Source organism: Oncorhynchus kisutch, linkage group LG1, assembly GCF_002021735.2.
Source record: "Oncorhynchus kisutch isolate 150728-3 linkage group LG1, Okis_V2, whole genome shotgun sequence".
NCBI lineage: Eukaryota > Metazoa > Chordata > Actinopteri > Salmoniformes > Salmonidae > Oncorhynchus > Oncorhynchus kisutch.
Window position 1 is genome coordinate 43,556,843 of NC_034174.2, and position 27,486 is coordinate 43,584,328.

Genomic DNA, 27,486 nt, shown 5'->3' on the forward strand with positions numbered 1-27,486 from the left:
AAGATATGTAGCTGGCAAGCATTAGCAGTGAATTTCATACAAGTGTAACTTGATCGCCTTATTTAAGTTGTGCTGCAGAAATTACTCACCTCACGAAGCTACCATTTTGCTCCTTTGTGCCCCTTTGTAAACAAACACACGTGACTGGCTCAAACCTGTGAGGATCGAAGTTGGAGAAGCAGGTACAGGGAGAGCATTTAATGAACAACGGACATGAAACAGAACAGGAACAGCATCTGGACAGGGGCAAAAAAACTACATCAATGCTCACACAGGGAATAACGCGAGGAGCAGACAGATAAAGAGGGGGAAATCAACAAAGTAATGGAGCCCAGGTGAGGCCAATATTGCGCAGCGGTGCGTAATGATGGTGACAGATGTGTGTAATGAAGGGCAGCCTGGCGCCCTCGAGCGCCAGAGAGGGGGAGCGGGGGCAGACGTGACAGTATCCCCACCCGACATCCCACCTGGGTGAGCCTGACGGGCCAGCCGAGGCAGGGGCACTGGACAAGCCGGCTGGAGCATAGAAGCCCGACGAACCAGCAGAGGCGTGGGAGCCTGGCGAACCGGCTGAGGCGTGGGAGCCTGATGAACCGATTGAGGCGTGTAAGCCAGACGATCCCGCTGAGACGTGGGAGCATGATGAACCGGCTGAGGCGTGGGAGCCTGATGGCCGGCTGAAGAATGACGTAGGGTGGGCACCTGCCAAGCCCACCGGGGCAAGATAAATCTCTAGAACCAACTGGGGTGTGGAAGCACGATGAGCTAGCTGAGGCAGCCCCGGTTCCATCGACGACGGCACCCGGACCCGACATCACCAACAAAAAACAAGGCCTCCCAGATGCTTCCAATTTTGGTGTCAGCATTCCGTGAGGATAGACGCTGGAGATGAGAAGTAGGTACAGGGAGAACATTTAATGAACAACGGACATGAAAAACGACAGAAACAGCATCTCAACAGGGGAAAAATAACGACATAAATTCTGACACCGGGAATAATGTGAGGAGCAGACAGATAAAGAAGGGGTAATCAACAAAGTATTGGAGTCCAGGTGAGTCCAATATTGCGCAGCTGCGAGTAATGATGGTGACAGGTGTGCGTAATGTAGGGCAGCGGGAGCAGGCGTAACACAAACCATTGTTTTGGGAACAATGGTAAGCGCAGTCTGGTATAACCAGGATAGGGGTACTTATGATGAAAGGAGATACACAATATCCAATCATTGCTGGTCATAAATGCAATGCAATGTACTCAAAACACTTTGTTTTGTCTTGAACTTTATCAGGATGCTAACTACTTCTTCCGCCTGGGTCTTAGAGGGCAGAGGAAACTGTACAAGGGGATCTCAGAGATCATGGACTTCAGAAATTACATCTCAGCCATGCTAAGTGTTCTGTTTGATAAGGAGACTCTGGGCACACACAGTCTGTAGGGCAGGAGGTGTAACATTGCTAAAGTGTAGACCCAGAAACCTCAACTCCCCCCTGACATCATGAGAGCCCTTCTAAGTACTATACCTTATATCTTTCATATTGCTGTCTATGTTATTCAACGATTATTTAATCAGGTTGTCTCATTGCGGTTGGAGTCATAAGTTCTCAGGCAAACTATATACATACTTTGCCTGAGAGGATACGTTTAGTGTGCTTGTAGCAGCAACTACAATGTGGAATCGCCTGATGTTGTGACCTCACCTCTACCTCATGTGACACCATCTGTGACACATGAACTGGCAAGTTGGCATAAGAGATGCTCTGTCCCTCACAGCTCTGTGGGATGACAACTTTGTTCACATTGTTCCCCTGCTGTCAGAACAGTCCTCAGATCATAGGCTGTTTTTCTCATTTGGGTCATGAAGTAGTTCATCTCTGTCAAAGTATTAGAGAAGAGAGTAATACTAGCAAACTTTTGCTTAGACCCGAGGTTCAGAACTTTGGTATTAAATGGCTAGCTTTTCGCATAGGCAAACCTGACCAAATAGGCCCTATGCTAAGTACGACCAGCTGAGCACCTTGATTATATCCGGTAACAAATTCCATATCAGCCAATTAAAATTATCAACATAGTTGGATGTGATCAAACACTTTTTCACGAAAGCATCCTTAAAGGAAAATTCCACCCAAAAACGATCTTTTGGTATTTGTTTCATTAGTCCATTGTTGACATAGACCCAACATGTTTTGCTAGTCAGCAATCAAGTTTTCAAGCTGCCTTTTGAATTTTTGTCAGTAGCCTAGTCAAGGAAGCATTATGCAATATTGGCACACTCCACTTGTTAGACCAAGGGTAACAAAGTAAACCTTGAAGGTTGGTGGCCTCGTTGACCTTCTTAACAAATGTGATTGGATGGTGGATCAACCCAGGGGTGAAAGTAAGGCGGTATGGCCCGGTACGGCGTCCCAGCAAAATAGATTTTGGAGGTATCCCGTACCGGTAAAACGTGAGCCTATCACAATAATTAAAACAAATAGGCAAGAAAACTATTGGCAATTACACCATTACTCAACATTACCGCATGCCAGCTGAGTGAATTGACTTGAAAACTGGCGGTATACCCTCCAAATTGCTTTGTGGTTCGACAAGAACACTAAGGCGGAGATAAGTGGCCAAGACCGAGACGCTTGTGAACGGCAGTTGATGCATAAATTTAGGCTACAAGTGTTGTGTGCCTAATGACAATCGGCGAATGTCATTACACATTTCATTTTTTTGTAACACATGTCTCTTTCTATCCATGAAATTGCGAGCGCACAGTGCACTGTTTTTATGCTGGAATTATGTTGTGATTGGACAAACGTGCCCGTGAAGCCAACAGGAGCACCTTTTGAAGTGATTGTTTGACAATCAGATGAAAACATTATGACTGGTTGTGTTTATGACATATTAAAAGGTAATACATGCTAAAAGTTAAATGACAAATCTTTACTAGGCCCACCGAGATCATACTAAATGAATAGGGATTCTATATGTAATTTTATGATGCCCGTACCAGTAAGAAATAAAATCTACTTTCATGCCTGGGTCTACCATTTAAGATTACTGAGGTTACAGATCAGCTGGTTGTACTTGGCATAGTGAATAATTGTGCCAGGTTTGTCTATGAGAAAAGCTAGCAGCTATCCATTTTAGACCAAAGGTCTAAACCTCAGGTCTAAAAAATGTGTGAGTACGGACAAGATAACTGTCACGTCCTGACCTTAGTTCCTTTTTTATGTCTCTATTTTGGTTGGGTCAGGGCGTGAGTTGGTGTGGGCTTTCTATGTTTTTCATTCTATGTTTTGTTCTGTGTGTTGTATTTCTATGTGTTTGGCCTGGTATGGTTCCCAATCAGAGGCAGCTGTCAATCGCTGTCTCTGATTGAGAACCATACTTAGGTAGACTGTTCCCACCTGTGTTTGTGGGTAGTTGTTTCCTGTTTTTTCACCTTACAGGACTGTTTCGTGTTGTTCACGCTCTTTGTTGTTGTTGTTGTTGATGTTGTTTTTGTCATTCAGTGTTCAGTTTATTTAATTAAATTTACTATGAACACTTACCACGCTGCGTGTTGGTCCGGTGATTCTTATTCCTCATCATCAGACAAAGAGGAGAACCGTTACAATAACTGAGTACATTGGCACGTTCTTCATCTCTGACAAAGTATCAGAAAATAATCAACAACACCCATTTGACCAATCAGAATTGAGTATTTAGCCAAGCCATGTTATAAAGATAGGAAATAGCTAATCAGCAATCCCCCTAATTGATTAACCTTTTTAAGTGCATCTTTGCAAGATCGCTGCAGCAGGACATAGTCCATCTGTAAATAGCCCACCCAATCTACCTACCTCATCCCTATACTGCTTTTATTTACTTTTCTGCTCTTTTGCACACCAGTATCTCTACTTGCACACAATCATCTGCTCATTTATCACTCCAGTGTTAATCTGCTAAATGGTAATTCTTCGCTAATATGGCCTATTTATTGCCCACCTCCTTATGCCTTTTGCACACACTGTATATAGACTTTCTTTTTTTTCTACTGTGTCATTGACTTGTTTATTGTGTTATTGGCTTGTTTTTGTTTATTCCATGTTATTCCATGTCCTTTGTTTCTCCCTGAGAGAGAAACAAAGTATAACACCATGGTGTAAAATACAGTACAGTTCAACTCGTACTGGTATTGCACATGGGCAATAATCCTTACTGATACTGCAGGGTGGAAAAGGGGTAGGGATTCCGTGAAGCAAATTAAATGACATCTGAAAAAAAAATGGACTAGCCAAGATTTTAACAGGGTGGTCATCTGCAGTAACTGTTTGTAATTGACCATCAATAATATAACCTTTCTCATCTCTATGGCCGAATGTCCATTCCGGTATTCAGTACTTCTCCTCTATTACCTCACCAAAATCATCCAGAGAATGATCCAATCTTCATCATTTTGACAGAAGAGCCTGTGTTGACACTGATGGAATGTGTTGTTGTTGTTGTTGCTGCCGGCTTGGGTGCCATGTTTCCAGGTGGGAAAACTCCCTGATGAAATATATAACACAGGCACAGAAAGTAAGTACATTTGACTAAATACACAAAACATATTTTCATCAGGTCTGAAGCACTATAATTAAATTGTTTAGTTGAAGAAATAAAATATACATTTTGAAGTTGTACATTACTTTCTTCCATCAACTTTTAAATCCATTAGTTTTACATTGGGATTAAATTAAAATTGGTTATTGCTACATTGATGATACTGCATTCTCAGCAGCCATAATGACTAATCTTTGTGGACTCCATATCGTGGGTCGTTATCAGGATGTGAACTCTGCGTTAGCAGTTTTGGGTATTTCCTAATAATTGGACAAATGTGCCTACCTCAAGCAACACATTACAGATTTTAACACACCAGATTGCTGCTAAAGTTACCCACCCACCCGTATATCAAATGTTGTTGTTAAGACAGTGACAATCGATACAAACATTTGTAAGTACATAGAAAAGTACTAGCTGGTACTAGCTAGTAGCTAGAGGAAGTGTGTATTTGGTCGCAATAAGAATTTCAGTGTGTGTTTGATGGCAGTGAGAAAATGTGCTTCTTTTTTTTTTTAAACGAGATAATTCCAATTATTATAGGTTTGTGCTTAACATGTAACCTTCCTTTAAAAACATGATTTAATCATGTTAATTATTTACATGGTTTAACTGCATTCTGCAAGGAAAAATGTGTCAGGATCACAACTTTTTGGGAAGGGGGGAATTTTGCCCCTGCACTAGTGATGGGTCGTTCGTGAAGAGTCAGAGCCGGTCCTGTAGGTGAACGTTGGGAGCCGGGTCGCATATCAGAAGAATATTTAAAACATTAAGATGTTAATAATTAAAAGATTTTAATGAATAGAATTAACTAATTCAAAGAACGAACAAATAAATAAAATAATATAGGCCTAAATGCTCAAGCGCACACATTCGTTCTGACTGTCTACTCAGACTAACAGCCTCACCTGTTGTTCCTGTCAATCAGACACGCAATGTCAACCATTGAACCAAGGTGCTTGACGGAGGCCCTAGCCAACTCATTCACAGTCACACGCTTAGCAGCCGAGGAGAGGAAGGACAGCTGTGAAAACAACAGCTAGAAAATGAATGTGGATGCATTTTAATAATGTAGACAATGTTAGAGCACAGTGTAGAATTTGCCAAACAAAATCTCATATAATGCCGGTTCTACGCACAACCTACACCGGCATATGCGAACTGTGCACCCAACTGTGAAGCTAGCTGTAGCGGACAGTACCTCCACTATAGTGATAGTGGTGGAGCCAGCACCTCCACACGTGGAGATGTATACACTCAGTCATGTAGGCCTGCTAGTGATAGTGGTGGAGCCAGCACCTCCACACGTGGAGACGTATCCACTCAAGTCAAGTAGGCCTACTCCGCGACCCACTGCAACGCATACTGCTATGGACCAGTTTATGCCAAACGTCTATGTCTGTAGCAAAACAAGGCCAAATTGATATTGCATTGGCTAAAATGATTGCCACCGATTTCCAGCCATTTTCGATCGTGGAGGACAGAGGTTTTATACATTATTGCAATAGTCTAAATCCAATGTACACAATTCCAAGCAGGAAAACCCTTTCAAAATCACTTATTCCACAACTGTACGAGAGAAGAAACCGCATCAGCCCCTCGAAAGTGAGGCAGCTTGCATTTCTGAATGCAAATCTCTCATTAAAGGAAAATATGGTCATCATTGCTATGTGCTGCTGGTTATAACATGGCAATAAAGAGGAGAGAGAAAAGACCAGTTTAATGTTTTAAGTGAGATGCTGCAGTTTTGTACATTGTTATTTATTTTTCTTTGATATGGTGCAATATTCTATTATTATGTTGTCCAGATTGTATTAGTTTTGAATTGTTACATTTATATGCACTTTGTTTATATACATTAACAAAGTTAGTCTTTAAATCACATGTGTAATAGCATCCTTCTTTTTTTACAATTATTTCAATTTGTGGGTGTCACGCTCTGGTCTAAGTATTTTGTGTTTTTCTTCATGTATTGGGTCAGGCCAGGGTGTGGCATGGAGTTTTTGTATTGTGGTGTGTTTTGTCTTGGGGTTTTGGTGTGTTTGATGTATTTGATGTATTTGGGATTGTGGCTAGTGGGGTTATCTAGCAAGGTCTATGGCTGTCTGGAGTGGTTCTCAATTAGAGGCAGGTGCTTATCGTTGTCTCTGATTGGGAACCATATTTAGGCAGCCATATTCTTTGAGTTTGTCGTGGGTAATTGTTCTATTTGTCCTGAGTGTCTTGATGTCCTTGTTTGATATTAGTTGACACAAGTATAGGCTGTTTCCGGTTTTCGTTTCGTTTATTGTTTTTGTTTTATTGTTTTGGTAGTGTTCGTGTTTAGTCGTGTTTAGTCGTGTTTACGTTTGTTTAAATAAACATGGATCGCAATCGACACGCTGCAGTTTGGTCCGACTCTCCTTCACCACACTTAGAAAACCGTAACAGTGGGATGCTGCAGTTTTGCAAATTGTTATTTATTTTTCTTTGATATGGTGCAATATTCCATTATGCTGTTCTGATTGTATTCGTTTTTAATGGTTAGATGTATGTTTATATACATTAAAAAGTTTTACTTTAAATGCAAATGTTTAATACCATTTTTCATAACAAACCAATGCATTTTTAAATACATTGTGGTTAAGGTAGAGTATGATTTCATTTAATAATTTAATTAGAATTGTTTTAACACCAATCAAAGCCAAAAGAGCCGGTTCTTTTTTATGAGCTGAGCCGAACGTGCCGGCTCACTGAAAAGAGCCGGAATGAGCAGCCCTACTCCGCACACTTCCATGATGACTTTACCTGCATTCTCAGCCAATCCAATCTGGACTTTAGTTCCTACGATTGTCCAATGAGAGGTCTGTACTTGGCGGCGGGACAAACCGGTGCCTCAATATTATCCAATTAAATCCTCTATTTTAAAACTTTTTTGTGGTATCCATTGTTGGTTGAATTAGAAAAGCGAGAGCCCATGTGGGTTCAATGTTGATTTCCGTGGACGAAATGTGTGCCAACTAGTGTAAAGATTGTAACAGTGCGTCATAGTTAGTCAATCTATATATTCTTATCATGTCGTCTTTCTTTATAAAGAAAAAAGGACCGCCAAAGGTTTTCAAAAAGAACGAGAATTCAGCAGGTTCAAAACGAAAGGTACGGAGCTAACGGTAACTAGCCACACGTAGCCTAGCACTTAGTTTGCGACCTACGTATTACAATGCTATCTAACACGTAGCTTTCGTTTAATCGTTCCAACGGATGGTTGCAAAAGATGTGAGTACCTTTGTTTTGGTGTCTCCCGTAAAAGCGCCCTGTGCATGCCCATCATTCACTCTTTTACTACTTAGAATGAAACTATGTATATATTGCATTCTAAGTGGTATACTATTATGGATATTGGAACATGTTGTGCTATGAGTGTTCTATGGTCCGTAGCGTAAGTTGTCAGTCCTCTTCATGTGTCCCTATGTTGTCATGGTCTCCAGCTCCTGCCACCAGATGTGTCAGAGATTCGTCTGTTGAGGGGCCACAAGCTGCCAGTCACCTGTCTGGTAATTTCTCCCGATGACCAATACGTATTTTCCGCTTCCAAAGACTGCTCCATCATCAAATGTGAGTCTGGAGAATATATTTTACTCTCTTCGCCAAAATAATCTGAAATATGTTTGTTGTACTGAAATAGGATGTTCAAAATCAGTTGCATGTGCCCTAGAATGCAACACAGTCAAAGTGAACTTACTCATGCATTCTCCCGTTGTCTTCTCTAACTGCAGGGGATGTTGAGAGTGGTAAGAGACTTCATACGATAGCTGGTGGGAGGAAAGGAACAGAGGATCGCCATGTGGGACATACGGCCCATGTCCTATGTATGTCTATCATCGGATGGCAAATACCTGGCTACTGGAGACATGAATAAGTTGATCGTGATCTGGGAGGCATCAACATGTAAACACCTGTACAAGTTTACAGGACATAGAGGCCCAGTATCGGTAAAATCCTTTCACACCTTCCCATATTATTTTTTTCTCCATCTGCTTTTATTCTTGCTTTCTCATCCTTTAATATTTACCTTCACAAATGGTGTCATCTTCTCCACAGGGCCTATCCTTCAGGAGGGGCACCCATGACTTGTACAGTGCTTCTCATGACCGCTCCATCAAGGTGTGGAACGTGGACGAAAACGCCTATGTGGAAACACTGTAAGTAGCTGAATAGTAATGTCTATGTTTTGGCATGTGGTTTGTGTGTTTTATTGACCATGTGTCTCCCTAGGTTTGGTCACCAGGATGCGATCACAGGGCTGGACAGTGGGAGTAGGGAGCGCTGTGTGACTGCAGGGGGGAGGGACCGCACTGTGAGGGTGTGGAAGATCGCTGAGGAGTCCCAGCTAGTGTTCCATGGCCATGAGTGAGTCCCCCTGGTCTCCTTCTCTGTGTTAGTCAGTCTCACAACACTGTACAACACTAGTTTTTGTTGGTCTTGGAGAGTGTCTATTATCCTTGTGTGTTAACATACTGGTAATGCTCCTCCCACTAATTTTCGCTATTCTCTCTCTCAGGGGCTCCATCGACTGTATCCAGCTCATTAACGAGGAACACATGATAACAGGCGCTAATGATGGGTAAATGTGGATTTATATTCCACTAGGTGTCGTCGTACTCCACCTCTAGCAGTTCTGCAACCACTTTGTGAGGGAATGGTTCCTTACAATGTTTTCATTAATCTAAAAAGCTTTCTCTCCCTCCAGCTCTGTCTCCCTGTGGAGTGTGAACAAGAAGAAGCCTCTTAGCATGGTGAAGGCAGCCCACGGTCGGCATGGCGACTCAGGACTGGAGCAGCCCTACTGGGTAGCGCCCGTGGCAGCTCTGCAGAATTCTGACACCGTAGCCTCAGGTACTAACGGCTGTGAGTCTTGCCAAAATAATAGTTTGTTAACAAGAAATTTGTGGAATGGTTGAAAAACACATTTTAGTGACTCCAACTTAAGTGTATGCAAACTTCCGACTTCAATTGTAAGTCCTTTAACCTGTCACCTCCCCTTCATCTACACTGATTTGAAGTGGATTTAACAAGTGATTTCAGTAAGGGATCATAGCGTTCACCTGGTCAGTCTCATGGAAGAAGCTGGTGTTCTTAATGTTTTGTATACTCAGTGTATACACCAAGCACGGAAGAACTATTGACACGTTGCCTCGGCTGTGAGAGTCCTATTCACCAACCTTACTTTACACTGTCTCTTCTATACACACACCCTGTGAGTTATTTAACAATCAACCCCAAACTTCCACCTCCTTGCTATAATGCATACTGTAAATCTACGTAGTGTGCGTAGGAATATCAGCATGCTCGCATTCATGGCAGACTTGGACATAATTTCGGAATTGACCGCCAATATTTACTTGTCCAATTGATGATTCTGTAATTGAACAACGGTAGTCTCGTCACTGCAGGTTCCCACAACTCTAAGGTGCAGCTGTGGAAATGTGTTCAGGGGTTCCGTCATCTGGAGCCTCTCTTCGGCATCCCTGTGGTAAGCAAGTCCCAGCTACACTGCACCATACCTAATACACCTTGTGTTGTGTAGCATAACAATATGTGGGTAGCACCAGTGGCTATAATTCAAACATTACGCATTGGGCCTATTTATATATGTGTATGAGGAATTGCCTAGTAAGAGTGTTCTGCACTAAAACATCCATCTTCTCAATACAGCATATTCGTTTTCTTTTCATGTAGATTGGTTTTGTCAACAGTCTAAAGTTCTGGGAAGTTCCTGGTGGCAGGAGTAGGACAGGAGCACAGGTAGGTACCCACTTACTTGCCTGTCATACAGGGATATAGCCCAGAGAATACTTACTAGCATTATAGACTGACTTGTTGATTGATCATTTAATCAGTGTCTACCCTTTCTTTAAACACACCTGTTTTCAGTATTCTGAATAGAAGTTGTTGCAATGAGGACTGTTGTCCACGTGGTGGCACTGTTATTTCACCCTCAAATCCTTAAGACTGCCTCAGTGGCAGTGATGGCATTACCTACTTTCCTTATTACAAGATTAAATGGCATCTTATGTACCGCATAATTGTACTCATAACTTTAATCATGCATTGGCTCTGTTTTGTCAACCGTTTTTGTTAAAATGGTGGTTGTTTTCAGGCTTGGTCGATGGTGGAGACTGAAAGAAGCGAAGAACGGACTCTACATTATTCCTCTGAAACGACGACAAGAAGAGGTGAATGGGGAGTAGCTGATCTGTGTATGCCTTAGAATATAATATGTATGACATTTGATTTTGTAAATTAAATTCCTTCCAGAAATACTATTTGTATTACTGCCTATCAATTAACTACAGTAAATGGTTTGTTAGAAAACAACTTTCATTCTATTTTAAATCTCATTGAAGTCTTGTGCTCTGTCTGCATCTAATATGGGTCCTTGCTGTTGGTGCCTGTATTCTCTCAGCTACACAGCTTGTGGACTGTAGATCGAAAAATCCCCTGTGATTTGGTTGTTTGAAAATGAAATTATTTAACAACTTTTGTGTCACCAGAGGTTGAGTTAATGCAGGATTCTGTGTTCTTCATGCAAAAAAGATATGCTAGAACACATCTGGCTGCATTTTTGTAATTGCAGATCTAAAATGCTTCAACTTTAGTCAGGGTTTGTTACAACTCATGAATGTAAAAGGAGTAGTTTTGTGCTACAGTTGCACTTCTCCACTTGTATGAAATTTGCTCTCATTGGATCACCAGCGGGTCATTTCCTCAGGTGTTGTTTTTCTCTGGTAGAAAGTTCAAATGCAAGATGATCTACAAGCAAAACATTTATTAATGTAGCTGGCTACATCCTATCATAAACATTCGAAATTGATGGACATTCATGATTTTTTGCAAAAAATAAATCTTGCATTTTCATTGTAAGCCAGTTTACTTGTGGCTGCTAGCCAAACAGCGTTCCGCTTCTGTCATCTGACAAACAATTTTCTACCAACTGTTGCAATAATGTATTATGTGTGGAAAAACTAGTGGCATGCTCCTTCTCTATTGAATCAAAATACTCTTTACTTTAAATATAAAATGCAGATGAAATGGTTTAAAATGCATGTTTCCAATCTTAAGTGAAAAGGTTGAACTCTGGAATATAGGTGGTGCACGGACCATAGCTTTGGTGGCCTAGCCGATAGCCCCCTCTTCTACCATAGTAAAAAAAAAACATATTTGTCACATGTGACGAATACAACAGGTGTAGCCCTTACCGTAGACTGCTTACTTACAAGCCCCTAACCAACAATGCAGTTCAAGAAATGGTTAAGAAAATATTTACTAAAAGTATCAAATAAAGTAACACAATAAAATAGAGGCTATATTCCGGGGGTACTGAGTCAGTGTGCGGGGAGAAAGGTTAGTCAATGTATTTTGTAGATGGGGGTGGGTAAAGTGACATGCATAGCTCAGCAGCATTTAAAAACAAAAGGTGGGGGGTCAATGTAAATAGTCCAGGTGGCCATTTTGATGAATTGTTCAGCAGTGTTGGGGGTAGAAGCTGTTAAGGAGCCTTTTGGACCTGGACTTTTTATTTGTGTAAAATTAAAGTTTTTATTAACTAGGCAAGTCTTGGCGCTTTGATGCTGTCCTGTAGCAGAGAGAAGTCTATGACTGGTGTCTTTGATTAAAGAAAATGTGGGGCCTTCCTCTGACACCGCCTAGTATATAGGTCTTGGATGGCAGGAAGCCTGGCCCCAGTGATATATGGGCCATACTCACTACCCTCTGTAGTGGCTTATGGTCGGATGCCGAGCAATTGCCATACCAGATGGTGAGACAACCGGGCAGGATGTTCTTGATGGTGTGGCTGTAGGACGTTTTGAGGATCTGGGGACCCATGCCCAATCTTTTTGTCTCCTGACGGGGTAACGGTGTTGTCGTGCCCTCTTCACGACTGTCTTGGTGTGTTTGGACCATGTTAGTTTGTTGGTGATGTGGACACCAAGGAACCTGAAGCTCTCAACCTGCTCCACGACAGCCACTTCGAAGTGAATGGGGGGGTGTTCGGCCCTCCTTTTCCTGTAGTCCAGGATCATGTCCTTTGTCTTGCTCACGTTGAGGGAGATTTTGTCCTGGCACCACACTGCCAGGTATCTGATCTCCCTAAAGGCGGTCTCATCCTTGTTGGTGATCAGGCCATCGACTCAAATCAAAGTTTATTTGTCACGTGCGCTGAATACAACCTTACAGTGAAATGCTTACATCCAGGCTCAACTAATAGTGTCAAAAAGGTGTGTGGGTAAGTAAAGAAATCAAACAGTAAAAATACATTTGAAAATAAGAGTAGCAAGGCTTTATACAGACACCAGTTAGTTAGGCTTTTTGAGGTATGTACATCTAGGTATGGTTAAAGTGACTGCATATATATATGATTAACAGAGTAGCAGTAGCGTAAAGAACGGGGTTGGCGGGTGGTGGGACACAATGCAGATAGCCCGGTTAGCCAATGTGCAGGAGCACTGGTTGGTCGGGTCAATTGAGGTAGTATGTACATGAATGTATAGTTAAATTGCCTATGCATTTTAGATAAACCGAGACTAGCAGCAGCGTAAAAGAAGGGTTGGGGGGGGCACACAATGCAAATAGTCCAGGTAACCATTTGGTTACCTGTTCAGGAGTCTTATGGCTTGGGGGTAAAAACTGTTGAGAAGCCTTTTTGTCCTAGACTTGGCGCTCTGGTACCGCTTGCCATGCGGTAGTAGAGAGAACAGTCTATGACTGGGGTGGCTGGGGTCTTTGACAATTTTTAGGGCCTTCCTCTGACATCGCCTGGTGTAGAGGTCCTGGATGGCAAGCAGCTTTGCCCAGTGACCTACTGGTCCGTACCATGCAGTGATGCAACCGATGTTGCAGCTGTAGAACCTTTTTGAGAATCTCAGGACCCATGCCAAATCCTTTTAGTTTCCTGAAGGGGAATAGGCTTTGTCGTGCCCTCTTCACGACTGTCTTGGTGTGTTTGGAACATTCTAGTTTGTTGTTGATGTGGACTCCAAGGAATTTGAAGCTCTCAACCTGCTCCACTACAGCCCCGCCGATGAGAATGGGGACGTACTCGGTGCTCCTTTTCCTGTAGTCCACAATCCATCTCCTTAGTATAAGTTACGTTGAGTGATAGGTTGTTATTCTGGCACCACCCGGCCAGGTCTCTGACCTCCTCCCTATAGGTTGTCTCGTTGTTGTCGGTGATCAGACCTACCACTGTTGTGTCGTCTGAAAACTTAATGATGGTGTTGGAGTCGTGCCTGGCCATGCAGTTGTGGGTGAACAGGGAGTACAGGAGGGGACTGAGCGCTCACCCCTGAGGAGCTCCAGTGTTGAGGATCAGCGTGGCAGATGTGTTGCGACCAACCCTTACCACGTGGAGGCGGCCCGTCAAAGTCCAGGATCCAGTTGCAGAGGGAGGTGTTTAGTCCCAGGTTCCTTAGCTTAGTGATGAACTTTCAGGGTACTGTGGTGTTGAACGCTGAGCTGTAGTCAATGAATAGCATTCTCACCAAGGTGTTCCTTTTGTCCAGGTGGGAAAGGTCAGTGTGGAGTGCAATAGAGTGCATCATCTGTGGATCTGTTTGGGCGGTATGCAACTTGGAGTGGGTCTAGGGTTTCTGGGATAATGGTGTTGATGTGAGCCGTTACCAGCCTTTCAAAGCACTTCATGGCTACGGACGTGAGTGCTACAGGTCTGTAGTCATTTATGCAGGTTGCCTTTGTGTTCTTGGGCACAGGGACTATGGTGGTCTGCTTGAAGCATGTTGGTATTACAGACTCAATCAGGGACATGTTGAAAATGTCAGTGAAGACACCTGCCAGTTGGTCAGCACATGCCCTGAGCACACGTCCTGGTCCCGCAGCCTTGTGTATGTTGACCTGTTTAAAGGTCTTACTCACGCTGGCTATGGAGAGCGTGATCACACAGTCGTCCGGAACAGCTGATGCTCTCATGCATGCCTCGGTGTTGCTTCCCTCGAAGCGAGCATAGAAGTGGTTTAGCTCGTCTGGTAGGCTCGTGTCACTGGGCAACTCACGGCTGTGCTTCCCTTTGTAGTCTGTAATAGTTTGCAAGCCCTGCCACATCCAACGAGCGTCAGAGCCGGTGTAGTATGATTCAATCTTAGCCCTGTATTGACACTTTGCCTGTTTGATGGTTCGTCGCAGGGCATAGCAGGATTTCTTGTAAGCTTCCGGGTTAGAGTCCCGCACCTTGAAATCGGCAGCTCTACCCTTTAGCTCAGTGCAAATGTTGCCTGTAGTCCATGGCTTCTGATTGGGGTATGTACGTAAAGTCACTGTGGGGACGACGTCCTCAATGCATTTATTAATAAAGCCAGTGACTGATGTGGTGTATTCCTCAATGTCATCGGAAGAATCCCGAAACATGTTCCAGTCTGTGATCGCAAAACAGTCCTGTAGTTTAGCATCGGCTTCATCTAACCATTTTTTTATATCCCAAGTCACTGGTGCTTCCTGCTTTATTTTTTGCTTGTAAGCAGGAATCAGGAGGATAGAGTTGTGGTCGGATTTACCAAATGGAGCGTGAGGGAGAGCTTTGTACGCGTCTCTGTTGCATCATCAGCAAACTTAATGATGGTGTTGGAGTCATGCTTGGCCACACAGTCGTGGGTGAACAGGGAGTACAGGAGGGGACTAAGCAAGCACCCGTGAGGGGCACCAGTGTTGAAGATCAGCGTGGTAGATGTGTTGTTGCCTCCATTACCTGTCAGGAAGTCCAGGATCCAGTTGCAGAGGGAGGTGTTTAAATCCCAGGGTCCTTAGTTTAGAGATGGTCTTTGTGGGCACTATGGTGCAGAACGCTGAGCTGTAGTCAATGAACAGCATTCTCACCAAGGTGTTCCTTTTGTCCAGGTGGGAAAGGGCATTGTGGAGTGCAATAGAGTGCATCATCTGTGGGGGCGGCATGTGAATTGGAGTAGGTCTAGTGTTTCTGGGATAATGGCGATGTTGTGAGCCATGACCAGCATTTCAATGCACTTCATGGCTACAGACGTGAGTGCTACGGGGCGGTAGTCATTTAGGCAGGTTACCTTTGCTTTCTTGGGCACATGGGACTATGGTGGTCTGCTTGAAACATGTAGGTATTACTCTGTCAGGGAGAGGTTGAAAATGTCAGTGAAGACACTTGCCAGTTGGTCAGCGCATGCTCGGAGTACACATTCTGCTAATCCATCTGGACCCAAGGCCTTGTGAATGTTGACCTGTTTAATGGTCTCTTGCTCACATCGGCTACGGAGAGTGTGATCAATCACTCTGTCCGGAACAGCTGGTGCGCTCATGCATGCTTAAGTGTTGCTTACCTCGACGTGAACAGAGATTTAGCTCGATTTTTAGGTGATGAAGGCGCTAAGTGTTCACACTGAGTTTGAGATGGATAAGACCTTTTGGACTTTATGGCAAAAAATAGATTTCTGCCTAAATAGACATACCCGAGATGGCCATAAACAATAACAAGTAATGCTGCATCGTTCTAGAAAGATCTGCAACTCACCTGGTGAAAATAAAGAAATGCTGAGGTGTACTCATTTGAGGACACAAATTTGTTCCCAGTACAAATATAGTCCAGGTGGCCATTTTGATTAATTGTTCAGCAGTGTTGGGGGTAGAAGCTGTTAAGGAGCCTTTATTATGTTTTTATTAACTAGGCAAGTCTTGGCGCTCCGATACTGCTTGCTGTCCTGTAGCAGAGAGAAGTCTATGACTGGTGTCTTTGATTTAAAAAAAATGTGGGGCCTTCCTTGAATATTCTATTCAAAAGTGGGGGAATAGGGCTTGAAATGACCTGAAATGCTTTATAAATATAGTAACAATGAAATTATAAAGACTTACTATAAGATATCACTGTATAGTAAAATATGGACATATTTAGTGACAGCCCAAATTTGGCCCCATTTTTATATGGCTGACGACCGAGCATTTTCTGCCAAGCATCCTCTGAGCGATGCAGAGACAACATTTAAATGTCTGCAGACTTGTTACAACTTCAGCCTTACGCACAACGTGTTTTCATCCCTCTATGACCAAGAGGAATGGTTGTTTCAATTCTACAAAATGATTTAGATTTTTTCTTCATGTTGAGAGCTCTAAGTGAGATGAAACCACAATTGCTGAAATTGCTAGACTGTTCCCTTTTTAATAGATCTCCCAGGCTCTAGCGCCATTGCTCAGAGGGATCCCAGAAAAGGATGAGCCGTAAAATGTGACACGTCACCTCCCTACGTGAATATAGGGTGTGAAACCTGACACTTCCCCTAAATAGGGGACTTAATGTTTCTGGTTAGAGTACCTCTGTGCATCCTTTAGCCATTGGAATATACACACTCGGTGCTGGGTAATAATCAGTGTTTTGCTCAGTATTGATGGTCGATCCAGAATGCTGATACACCTGCAACATTTAAGGAGATTATATTTCTGAGGTTATTAAGATGAGGTAGTGGCTCTTTACAGTTCATTGCTGTTGTCTCTGGAGTTTTGTGAACAAAATAAACAGACAATTTGTTTTAATAATAAAAAATAACACTTTATTTACATAAATTACACGAAAGCACAAACTGGTTCACCAAAGTCTACGTTAAAACATTGTCCATGCTGATAGTAACCTAGTTTTTAATCATCACTTTCACTATGGTTAATCTCATGTCATTCAAATGGATACTGAACAAAAATATCAACGCAACAATGTCAAAGATTTGACTGAGTTACAGTTCATATGAGGAAATCAGTCAATTGAAATGAATTCATTAGGCCCTAATCTATGGATTTCACATGACAGGGAATACAGATATGCATCTGTTGGTTACAGATACCTTAAAATATGGGCCTCAGGATCTCGTCACTGTATTTTTGTCCATTCAAATTGCCATTGATAAAATGCAATTGTGTTCATTGTTTTAGTTTATGCCAGCACATATAACCCCACTGCCACCATGGGGAACTCTGTTCACAACGACATCAGCGGTTGGACATACTGCCAAATTCTCTAAAATGTTGTTGGAAGTGGTTTATGGTAGAGAAATTAACATTACATTCTCTGGCAACAGCGCTGATGCACATTCCTGCAGTCATTATGCCAGTTACACACTCCTTCAACTTTAAACATCTGTGGCATTGTGTTGTGTGACAAAACTGCACATTTTAGTGGTCTTTTATTGTCCCCAGCATAAGGTGCACCTGTGTAATGATCATGCTGTTGAATCAGCTTCTTGATATGCCACACCTGTCAGGTTGATGGATTAGTTTAGCAAAGGAGAAACTCTCACCAATGGGGATGTTAACAAATTTGTGCAACAAATTTAAAATAAATAAGCTTTTTGTGCTTATGGATCATTTCTGTGATCTTTTATTTCAGCTCATTAAACATGGGACCAACACTTTACATGTTGCATTTATATATTTTTTTCAGTGTCGTGTAAGAAGCAGGGGGAAAAAATAATTCAATAAGTGTTTTGTGTTAATAATACTAATAACTCTAGTAGTTGGAAGAGAAGTCAAATGTTTGGATATTGTATTCACATAACTGTATGACACCATGAACCACCTTATTCACAATACGGATTCTCTGTACTGACAGTAAGACGTACAGCTAGGGTTGCAAAGCTACCGGTAATTGACCAAAGCTACTGGAATCTTCTGGAATTTTGGTAATTAACATAATCTATTTCAATCTATAGCTATGTTTCCATCCAATTGCGACAGATCTTAATGCAAATATTCTAAAATCTCTATAAAAACAATATGCGCATACAATATAGTCATATTTCCATCAAATTGACTTCTGGGGAAAAGGATGTGCGCGATGACGTAGTGCACATAATTACTTTTGTGGTTGAATTTCTATTCCCATGTTAAATGGGTTTCCATCTTATTTTCAACTCTTCTGATGTTTTTGTCAGCATATATTTTGCGTTATATAGCGAATGTGTCCACTCTGGTCTTGGCACATGCTCTAGCCAACAGCTGGCAGGTACAATGCAGGTATAGCATACATGATGAGATTATTATGTATAAGAGCGAGATTATTTTTATTTGTCAAACAGCAGCCAAGCATTGATTATCGTGTCACCAGAATAAGTCCCTCGATATTTATTGGAAAGTAGCATCAAGCTCATGACTGTCCACTTTCACCACCCTGTGACGGTCATAATTTAATTCATCTGTAGCCTAATAAACTGCATGCTTTCCTGAGTTGTAGTGGGAGGACCAAACAACATACCATCGTGTGACTCCCAAGTTTACAATATTTGCGCAAAAAAGGAGTTTCCATTACAATTCCTCGCATAATTAATTTTACGCACACAAAAAGATTCCACCTTGTCTAGTGTGTTTTGTTGACATTTGGAAAGTTTAATTAGCCTTTTCCATCAGGACTATTGTGCAATTCTTTTTCCAACATGTACTTTACACACACACACATTTGGGATGGAAAACTGATCTTTGTTAATTTATACTTGAATATAAAAAAATTAAATATAAAAAATGAATACTATATATAAATGTTTTATCTGTGTGCATATTGTCCATGAGTTTCTAGTGGATAGACCATAAAGTTCAGGAAAATATAGCCTAATTAATGAAAAAAGCATCTAATCAACAATTGTTTTCATTAACTCTTCAAACTATTGACTTATTTCACAACTGCCACCAGTTTGATTCCAAAACATTTACAACATAGACATTGAAATAGTAAAATAAATGTGTAAAACATAAAGGATATTTCATGCTGAAACCTTCATGGTGTTCACTTAGTTGATGGTTTATATTTAGGATAATGTTTTACTGCTTGTCTTTGTATTTTTTATTTTAAAATCAACTTATTGAATTATTTCATAATTACAGACACCTGTGATAATCTGAGGTACTAAAAAGGCCACTCGATTCCAAAAGAAACCTGAAAATGACCAAAATTCTGGTAGTTTACTGGTAAACTTAGAAAGTTTTCAGTAATTATACCCTCCCTTTGCAACCCTTCATACAGCAGTGCATTCAACGACAAGTCTATCCTGAAACCAAATAAAATCAATGCAATGTTGTTAAATCTATACCAAAAGGATTTACACTCATACATTACGTAATACTGGTATGTATAGTCATAATTTAGCTTTCACAGTCCTCTGTCTGACTAGAGAGAGCCTCTACTTGTCTCTACTGTAAATGGGACTTGAGATATGGCATGAGCGTTATGTCATCAGCAGCTTTGTTGGATGAGAGGGGGTGATTTCAGATGGCACTGTAGCTTGTGTTTGGAGAACGGAGGAATGATACAAGCAGCTCAACCTTCTTCACAAAGAGGATGTAGTGGAGTCCACCACCTCACGACCGTTACACACCGTTGTTACCGCTGTTGGCACACAGGCAGAGAGAGGCTGATGCAACAATAATAATACAAAATAGAGAGTAAAAATGTGAAATACATTTTTTTTTAAAGAAAATAAAAATAACTTGCTTGTTTTTCACATTGATTAAAGCTAAAATATTTAACTTAGGGATCTGGTTTTAGTACATTTTAGTAGTCTTCTGCATACGCCTATATAGTTGCCAAACGCAACAGACACCTCTACCACTGTAATCATAAATATCAGTAGACCTATGTATGATTCAGATGATGGCTCACTATTTTTGGAATCCATAACCAAATCTTGTGTGCTTTGGTCAGCAACATTTATGTCATGAGATGTATGTCATGTTCACCAACAATGACTGAAACGTTCATATTTGCCAGTGATAGCTACCTTTCGACGAGCTGGGGACGGAGGCTGATGTTGTTTTGACCGTGGCCCCGAAGCGGTTGGCAGGCACCCTTAGTGTGGTCACATTCTTCTGGGGCTGGAATAGGATGATGTGGACCTTAGGAGCGAAGAGACAGCCTAGCACCACAGAGCCACTCAGACTGACAGAGATACACATGGTGGTGGTCTGAACCTGTATAGGGAGATAGAGGAGACAGGTTGAATCATCAGGATTCACTGAATATACTGATAGGGCTGGGGTCTTTTAGTTGTTTCCTGACAGAGATGGAGCTCTATTCCAAGACCAGTGACTGTAGTGGTCTTTTACTATCTGCCATTTCTGCCAACCAGTTGAGCTGTTCTCAGCATCTCTGGTGGACCAAACTGATGGAAATCTCATTCAACTGTGCCCACTAATGACTGGCAGTGCTGTCTGTCCTGGCAGAGCCTGGGCCAAGATTCACAAAACACTTCTTATGCAAAAACTTAAGAAGCTTCTTAAAAAAAGAAGTTCATGTGATAGTTTCTAAGTGAAACAATATCTTAAGATGTAATGAATTTCTTACGAACTTCTCCAATATCGTCTTAAAATATTTGTTGCTAGTCAACTGTTTTTGCTAGCTATCCAGCTAGCAATGGCAATAATGTTAGTATATTTCTTACTGAGATTCCTGTTCTAAAACATGTTCTTGGGTTTAAAATAATCAATACTGAAATGTTCAGATTAAGTTTCTGAGTGAATTAAACGTTCAATTGCTTTCATGAGCTTGTTCTCTCACTGCCCTGAGTTTAAGAAAAGGGTTTAGCTATCTTGGAATTAAGATGACTTTATTTTCAAGAATCTAATTTCTTCTTCACTTTTTGCTTTTAGGAGAAACATAAGAAATAGCGCAAGCATATTTCCAATAACCTTTTTAAGGAATAGCAACTTTGCTTAACTTTCGTCTCAAGCCTATGGTTAAGGAAAACATGGCAGTTAAGAAGAAATGTCTTCTTTAAAAGGTTCTGTGAATCTGGGCCCTGGGTTGTCATCATGAGCCCATCGTTAATCTGCTCTGACTCCTAACCTGTGATTACTCAGTCTTCCCAACAAATAGGCTGCCTCGTACCACTGCTGTTTCCGCATGCAAAGATCACCAGTTCGCACAACAGTATGGACTGACTCTGAGCATCAAAGCACATCTTTGTAGTACATTAACAGCATGCACAATCCATAATAGTATGATGGAAGGCTTTCAGATTTGTTTCTGTTGAATTTGAACTCCATTTCACCCTGATGAAATAACACTATGACAGTGTGACACAGCTTTTGTCCAAGTCACAGTTGAGTGTGAATTTCCAAGAGCTGTCTATGGCCCTTCGCTGACCTCAACAAGCATCAGGTTTGATAATATCTATATATATGCATGTATGTAAAGATACAGTAGGCATTTAGCTACCTAGGAGCTATTCAATGCATATTTTAACACAAGATCATTTAACGAACCATGGCACTGGACTAGATCAATAGCCTTGAGCTTTAAGAGAGAGAGAGAGATGACTTAGAAATCAGGAGAGAAAGAGAGAGAAAAAGTCTGCCATTTCACGGTTGATGGAAGTACCGTCTGGAATATTGAATGTCCATGTCCATATGAGACCCCAGGTTCATTGAAATTCAATGAACAACACAGCTTGTCTTTCATGTGAGAACATCTCCAATGTTGAAATGCAGGATGCTGAGCCCAACTGCTGTCATTATTAATGGCACACAGAGAGCAAAGCGTTCTGTTGCATAGCCAAAACCTCTTCCTAGCTTAATTATTCTGTCTACCACAGCTCCAATATGAACACTGATCATCTATATTCAATATGTACACTCATCCTAATACTGTTCATCCAGTCTCTCACTCCTTTCTAGCCTGCTTTCTCACCCCTTCTCTCAAACTTTTCTCTTCCAACTCAGGTGTTTTTTGCTAGTACATAGAACACCATAGAGATGATGAGGAGATAGCCTGGGGAGACTCATGATTCTGATGCAAGACCAATATGAGACTCCCTCCCCCTCTCCTTTCTCCTCCCAGAGCCCAGTGGCACACCAACACCAACCGGACAGGCATTAGACTAGACTAGATTCAGCCTTGGGTCCCAGTTATCATACAACCTGGACTGAACTTTTGTGTCAGTTGTATACATATTGTCTCTCTTTATCTTGCTTACATGCCAACAAAGACTGCATAGGTCTGAAACAGTGCGATGTGAAAGCACCTTTAAGCTATATTTTTATATAGATATAATATATACAGTAAGTCATCTATCCTGTTAGGCTGTATTGTGGTGTCATATTGGGCTCGTCATTTGGGTGTTGAGAAGGGGCACACTGGGTCACTGGGTCTGGGTGTTCATTAGTTGATTAGTCGATCAGTTAAGCAGATGGCTATCTGTAGATGACTAAGACAATCTTAGCATCAGGCCCTCAGAAGCCCAGCTATTCCCTTGTTTGAACTGATCTCAGCTGAGAACTGGAAAACGAAGCCGTGGCAATATTGTAGAGGAATGCTGGGAACAACCCACTGGGCATGGACATCAGTTTAACATATACTTTTGATTTACATTTGGTTGAGTTGTCAACTAACGTGAATTCAATGTGAAATCAAAAAATTCCGCCATGTCATTGGATTTAGGTTAAAAATACGAAGGTCCCTTACGTTGATGACTTTTTAAAAATCCAATCAGTTTTTCACCTTGATTCAACGTTATCATATTGAATGTTTGGGTTGAAATGACGTGGAAACATTGATTCAACCAGTTTTTGCCCAGTGGGAAGAGTCTTCCTATCTAAATTCCCTGGGGGAAATCTCCTGCACAATTTCATTGTCGATGTTAGAAGGGAGAAAAAAAAGCATTATTTTCAAATCAGAATGTAATGTATATAAATGGCAATACTGGAGTTTTAGATTAGATAAGGAACGTCATTTGGAGAATGACTATACGAGGAATGATCAAAATGATGATGATGATGATCAAAAGGAATTTATCTACAGTATGTCACCTAGATCCATTGGTACATTAAAGACACATTCAAAGACTTATAGATTTCTTTAATAATGAAAATATACCCACCTTGTCATTAATATCGTAATGACCCTAGTGTTGATAGGTACAATTACCTCGTTCTACTCCGTCATTTCATTACAACATATTGGAGTTGGGGTTGCAAAATTCCAGTAACTTTCTCCAAATTCCCAGATTGTCCAGAAGTCCTGGTTAGAATATTCCCAGAATCAGAAGGGGAATAAGCAGGAAATCTAGAAACCTCCAACCAGGATTTCTGGAAAATCTAGACATTTTGGTAAAGTTACCAGCATTTTACAACCCTAATTGGAGTATATTTTTACCACTCACCCTGTAGTCGCTGGCTGTGACGTAGAAGATGGGTTGGAAGGCCAGCCAGATGATACAGGTGGTGTACATGGTGAACCCAATGAACTTGGCCTCGTTAAAGTTCTCTGGACACTTCCTGGTCTTAAAAGCGTAGACTGTGCAGAGGACGATTAGGACGCAGTTGTAGGCCAGAGCGGCCAGCATGCTGGAGTCCTTGCTGTTGCACTTCAGGGTGACTATATCCCTCCTTTCGGGGCTCACCTCCATATAATTAAATAGAACAGAACCATATTAGGAAATAGAGTAGTGTATACAGTATATTAATATAGAATATTATTATATATTTCTATGCTCATGTGATGGGCAATAATATCACTGTGCTTCATTAACAGTATAGCTTTCTTCCCTGACCCTCACTGGGCTGGAACCAGGGATCATCTGCTCTGCAAACATACATGACCCCCCCACTTGACAAAAGCTAATGAGTTGATAGCTTGTGTGGAAACATTTCAGGCTAGGGAGTGATGTTAGGAATCCAACTCTGTTACGCCCACCTCCTTCCTGACGCCAGGCATCTCCACCAGGAGCCAGACCACAGCCACCAGGAGCTGACAGGAGATAAGTCCGCCGCAGATGGCCACCTGGGAGGCTGGGCTGATGAACCGTGGCCGTGTGGCCCCATCCTTCACCCCGCTGAAGATCCTCGCGATGCGGTTGGTCTTAGTGAGCAGTGCCGAGTAGCACACAGCGAAGGAGGTTCCCAGGCCTAGTCGACGTAGGGTACACACGGCCATCGAGGGCTTGGCGATGTAGATGAAGGTCATGCTGTAGCACATTAGGACTCCGAGTAGGAGGATATAGGACAGCTCCCGGCCGCTGGCTTTGACCACAGGGGTGTCATTGTTCTTGAAGAACAGGCCCACTACGGAAAGGGTACACAACATGCCCAGGCAGGAGATGGTGACGGGCCCAATAGCCCAGGCATCCTAAATCAAATGAAGGTTTATTTAAAGTGTTATTTCACACTTAAATGTCTCAAAACTCAGACACATATTTTAAAAAGAGGAGAAAAATAAGGTAAAACAGTGACAATACCTCCCAGTGGATGTACTCCTCTGGGAGGTCGAAGCAGCCTGTCAGGTTGGCCTGGGGCCACTGTCCGAAGCTGCAGTCTGCACAGGTGAACTCATCCAGCAGGTACTGGTAGGGCTGGCAGGGGAAATAGATAGTTTGTAGATGTTCTGTAGATGTTTAACTAACTATCAACAATAATTCAACTTACTATCCACTTACCCTAGCCCTAAACTTAACCTTCATCCTAACCCCACCCAAAAAAGGTAGTGCATATTCAACCGGCAGAAATGAATGGCGCCGGGCGGAACACACCCTCAAAGAGAGCTGCTGACTATCGGAGGATAAACGATACAATGAAAAAATAAATGAATCTCTCCTTGCTTGTGGATGTACTACCTGGCAGGGGATGCAGATCCAGCAGCACACATCTCCAGGCTGCATGCTCTTCACTTCGTTCTTCCTGCAAGGATCACTGCACTGGGAGGTGGGGGGCACTCCGGCTGGGCCCCTCCATGGCACCTGGCTGGTATTCAGGATCAGGCCCTGGGCCCAGTAACCCACCTGAAGAGGAAAGGAGAGATACTTTATTCTTCTTCCTTTTTCCCATCCCCAGACACACACACAGGGTCAGCCGTGGTTCAGCACTCCTGGATGAAGAGCTACATACCTTCCTATACACGTATTTATCATCCTGTTTGTGATAGTGGAAGATGTTGTAGCGGCCCAGACTGTCCCCGTAGGCGTCAAAGCGCACAATGTTCTCTGTGTCGGCAGGTCTGAAGGGAGCTGAGGGGAAGCAGAAATACTGTATATCAATGATGACATTTCAGAAGGAAGAACAACTCTCCATTTTAGTTAGATATTGAGTTTTAATATGAGTCTCTAGTCATTTCGTTTTCTCACAAAGAAATCACAATTGAGATGCTATGTCAATGTTTCCTTTATCTTATCCATTTGCTTTTTAATTCATTTATTTAATGCAACATATATTCACGAGGCATCTTCTCAAAATAGTGCACACTGTTTGCCTACTCTAACTACACATCTTACTGAGTCCCTATTTGTTACTGATCCCACTGCAAATCAAATCATCACCAAACCCTTTTCAACAGGGACACAACATAAACTGCGAAAACAATCTCACGGTCAATTCAGATCTGCATTTGTTTCAAATTGCCCCAATGTACCAATATTGATGATTAAATAAAACATTTAATACTCAATTATAATTAGACATCATTCTAGGACTAGCTCAGGTAATAACAGGATTACTATGTGATTCTGAGCTGCTTCCGGTCTGTTCTTACATTCTGTGTTATCACATTGAAAATAAGAAATGTAAGAATAGATTAAATGTATTATTTCTGATGAAATGTATGTGGACACTCCTTCAAATGACTGGATTTGGCTATTTTAGCCACACCTGTTGCTGACAGGTGTATAAAATCAAGCACACACCCATGCAATCTCCATACATAAACATTGGTAGTAGAATGGCCTTACTGAAGAGCTCAGTTACTATCAACGTGGCAGCGTCATAGGATGCCACCTTTCCAACAAGTCAGTTCATCAAATTCTAGCCCTGCTAGAGCTGCCCCAGTGAACAGTAAGCTCTGTTATAGTGAGGTGGAAATGTCTAGGAGCAACAATGGCTCAGCCGCTAAGTGGTAAGCCGCACAAGCTCACAGAATGGGACCGCCGAGTGCAGAAGCGCGTAGCAACACTCACTACCGAGTTCCACATTACCACTGGAAGCAACGTCGGCACAAGAACTGTTCGTCGGGAGCTTCATGAAATGGGTTTCCATGGCCCGAGCAGCAGCATACAAGCCTAAGATCACCATGTGCAATGCCAAGCGTCGGCTGGAGTGTGGTAAAGCTAGCCGCCATTGGACTCTGGAGCAGTGGAAATTATTTCTCTGGAGTGATGAATCACACTTCAACATCTGGCAGTCCGACGGACGAATCTGGGTTTGGCGGATGCCAAATCTTAACACTACAGCATACAATGATATTCTAGACGATTCTGTGCTTCCAAATTTGTGGCAAGAGTTTGGGGAAGGCCCTTTCTGGTTTCAGCATGACAATGCCTCTGTGTACAAAGCAAGGTTCCTACAGAAATGGTTTGTCGAGATCGGTGTGGAAGAACTTGACTTCGCTGCACAGAGCCCTGACCTCAATCCCTTCTAACACCTTTGGGATGAATTGAATCGCCAACTGCGAGGCAGGCCTAATCGGCCAACATCAGTACCCTACCTCATTAATGCTCTTGTGGCTGAATGGAAGCAAGTCCCCGCAGCAATGTTTCAACATCTAGTGGAACGCCTTCCCAGAAGAGTGGAGGCTGTTATAGCAGCAAAGGGGGGACCAACTCCATATTAATGGCCATGATTTTGGAATGCGATGTTTGATGAGCAAGTGTCCACATACTTTTGGTCAGGTGGTATACATATACAGTTTAACAATAAATTACAGTAAGAGCCAAACGTTTGGACACGCCTACTCATTCAAGGGTTTTCTTTATTTTTTATATTTTCTACATTGTAGAATAATTGTGAATACATCGAAACTATGAAATAACACATATGGAATCATGTAATAACCAAAAAAGTGTTAAACAAATCAAAATATATTTTAGATTCTTCAAAGTAGCCACCCTTTGCCTTGATGACAGCTATGCACAGTCTTGGTATTCTCTCAACCAGATTAGCCTGGAATGCCTTTC

General features: G+C 42.0%; 2 protein-coding genes across 2 annotated transcripts in view; one reads left to right on the forward strand and one right to left on the reverse strand.

The window, feature by feature from the left end:
• The first annotated feature begins 7,505 nt into the window (after positions 1-7,505).
• Positions 7,506-10,869, forward strand: LOC109870492 (U3 small nucleolar RNA-interacting protein 2-like). Its single transcript, XM_020461048.2, is given in 12 exon segments — positions 7,506-7,822; positions 8,035-8,161; positions 8,323-8,419; positions 8,421-8,538; positions 8,648-8,748; positions 8,822-8,956; positions 9,108-9,170; positions 9,297-9,442; positions 10,000-10,079; positions 10,286-10,311; positions 10,313-10,351; positions 10,707-10,869. Coding segments are annotated over 12 exon segments (1,038 nt in total). The 5' UTR covers positions 7,506-7,807; the 3' UTR covers positions 10,798-10,869.
• A 6,252-nt stretch (positions 10,870-17,121) lies between these two features.
• The window catches only part of LOC109900890 (metabotropic glutamate receptor 2), a 58,562-nt gene continuing 48,197 nt past the window's right edge, over positions 17,122-27,486 (reverse strand). The window contains exons 6-12 of the mRNA XM_031825192.1: positions 25,430-25,548; positions 25,159-25,323; positions 24,784-24,897; positions 24,243-24,674; positions 23,710-23,949; positions 20,332-20,521; positions 17,122-19,940 (exon numbers count right to left, since the gene is read on the reverse strand). Coding sequence (XP_031681052.1) covers positions 19,882-19,940; positions 20,332-20,521; positions 23,710-23,949; positions 24,243-24,674; positions 24,784-24,897; positions 25,159-25,323; positions 25,430-25,548 — 1,319 coding nt within the window. The 3' untranslated portion in view covers positions 17,122-19,881. The remainder of the gene's footprint in view (positions 19,941-20,331; positions 20,522-23,709; positions 23,950-24,242; positions 24,675-24,783; positions 24,898-25,158; positions 25,324-25,429; positions 25,549-27,486) is intronic.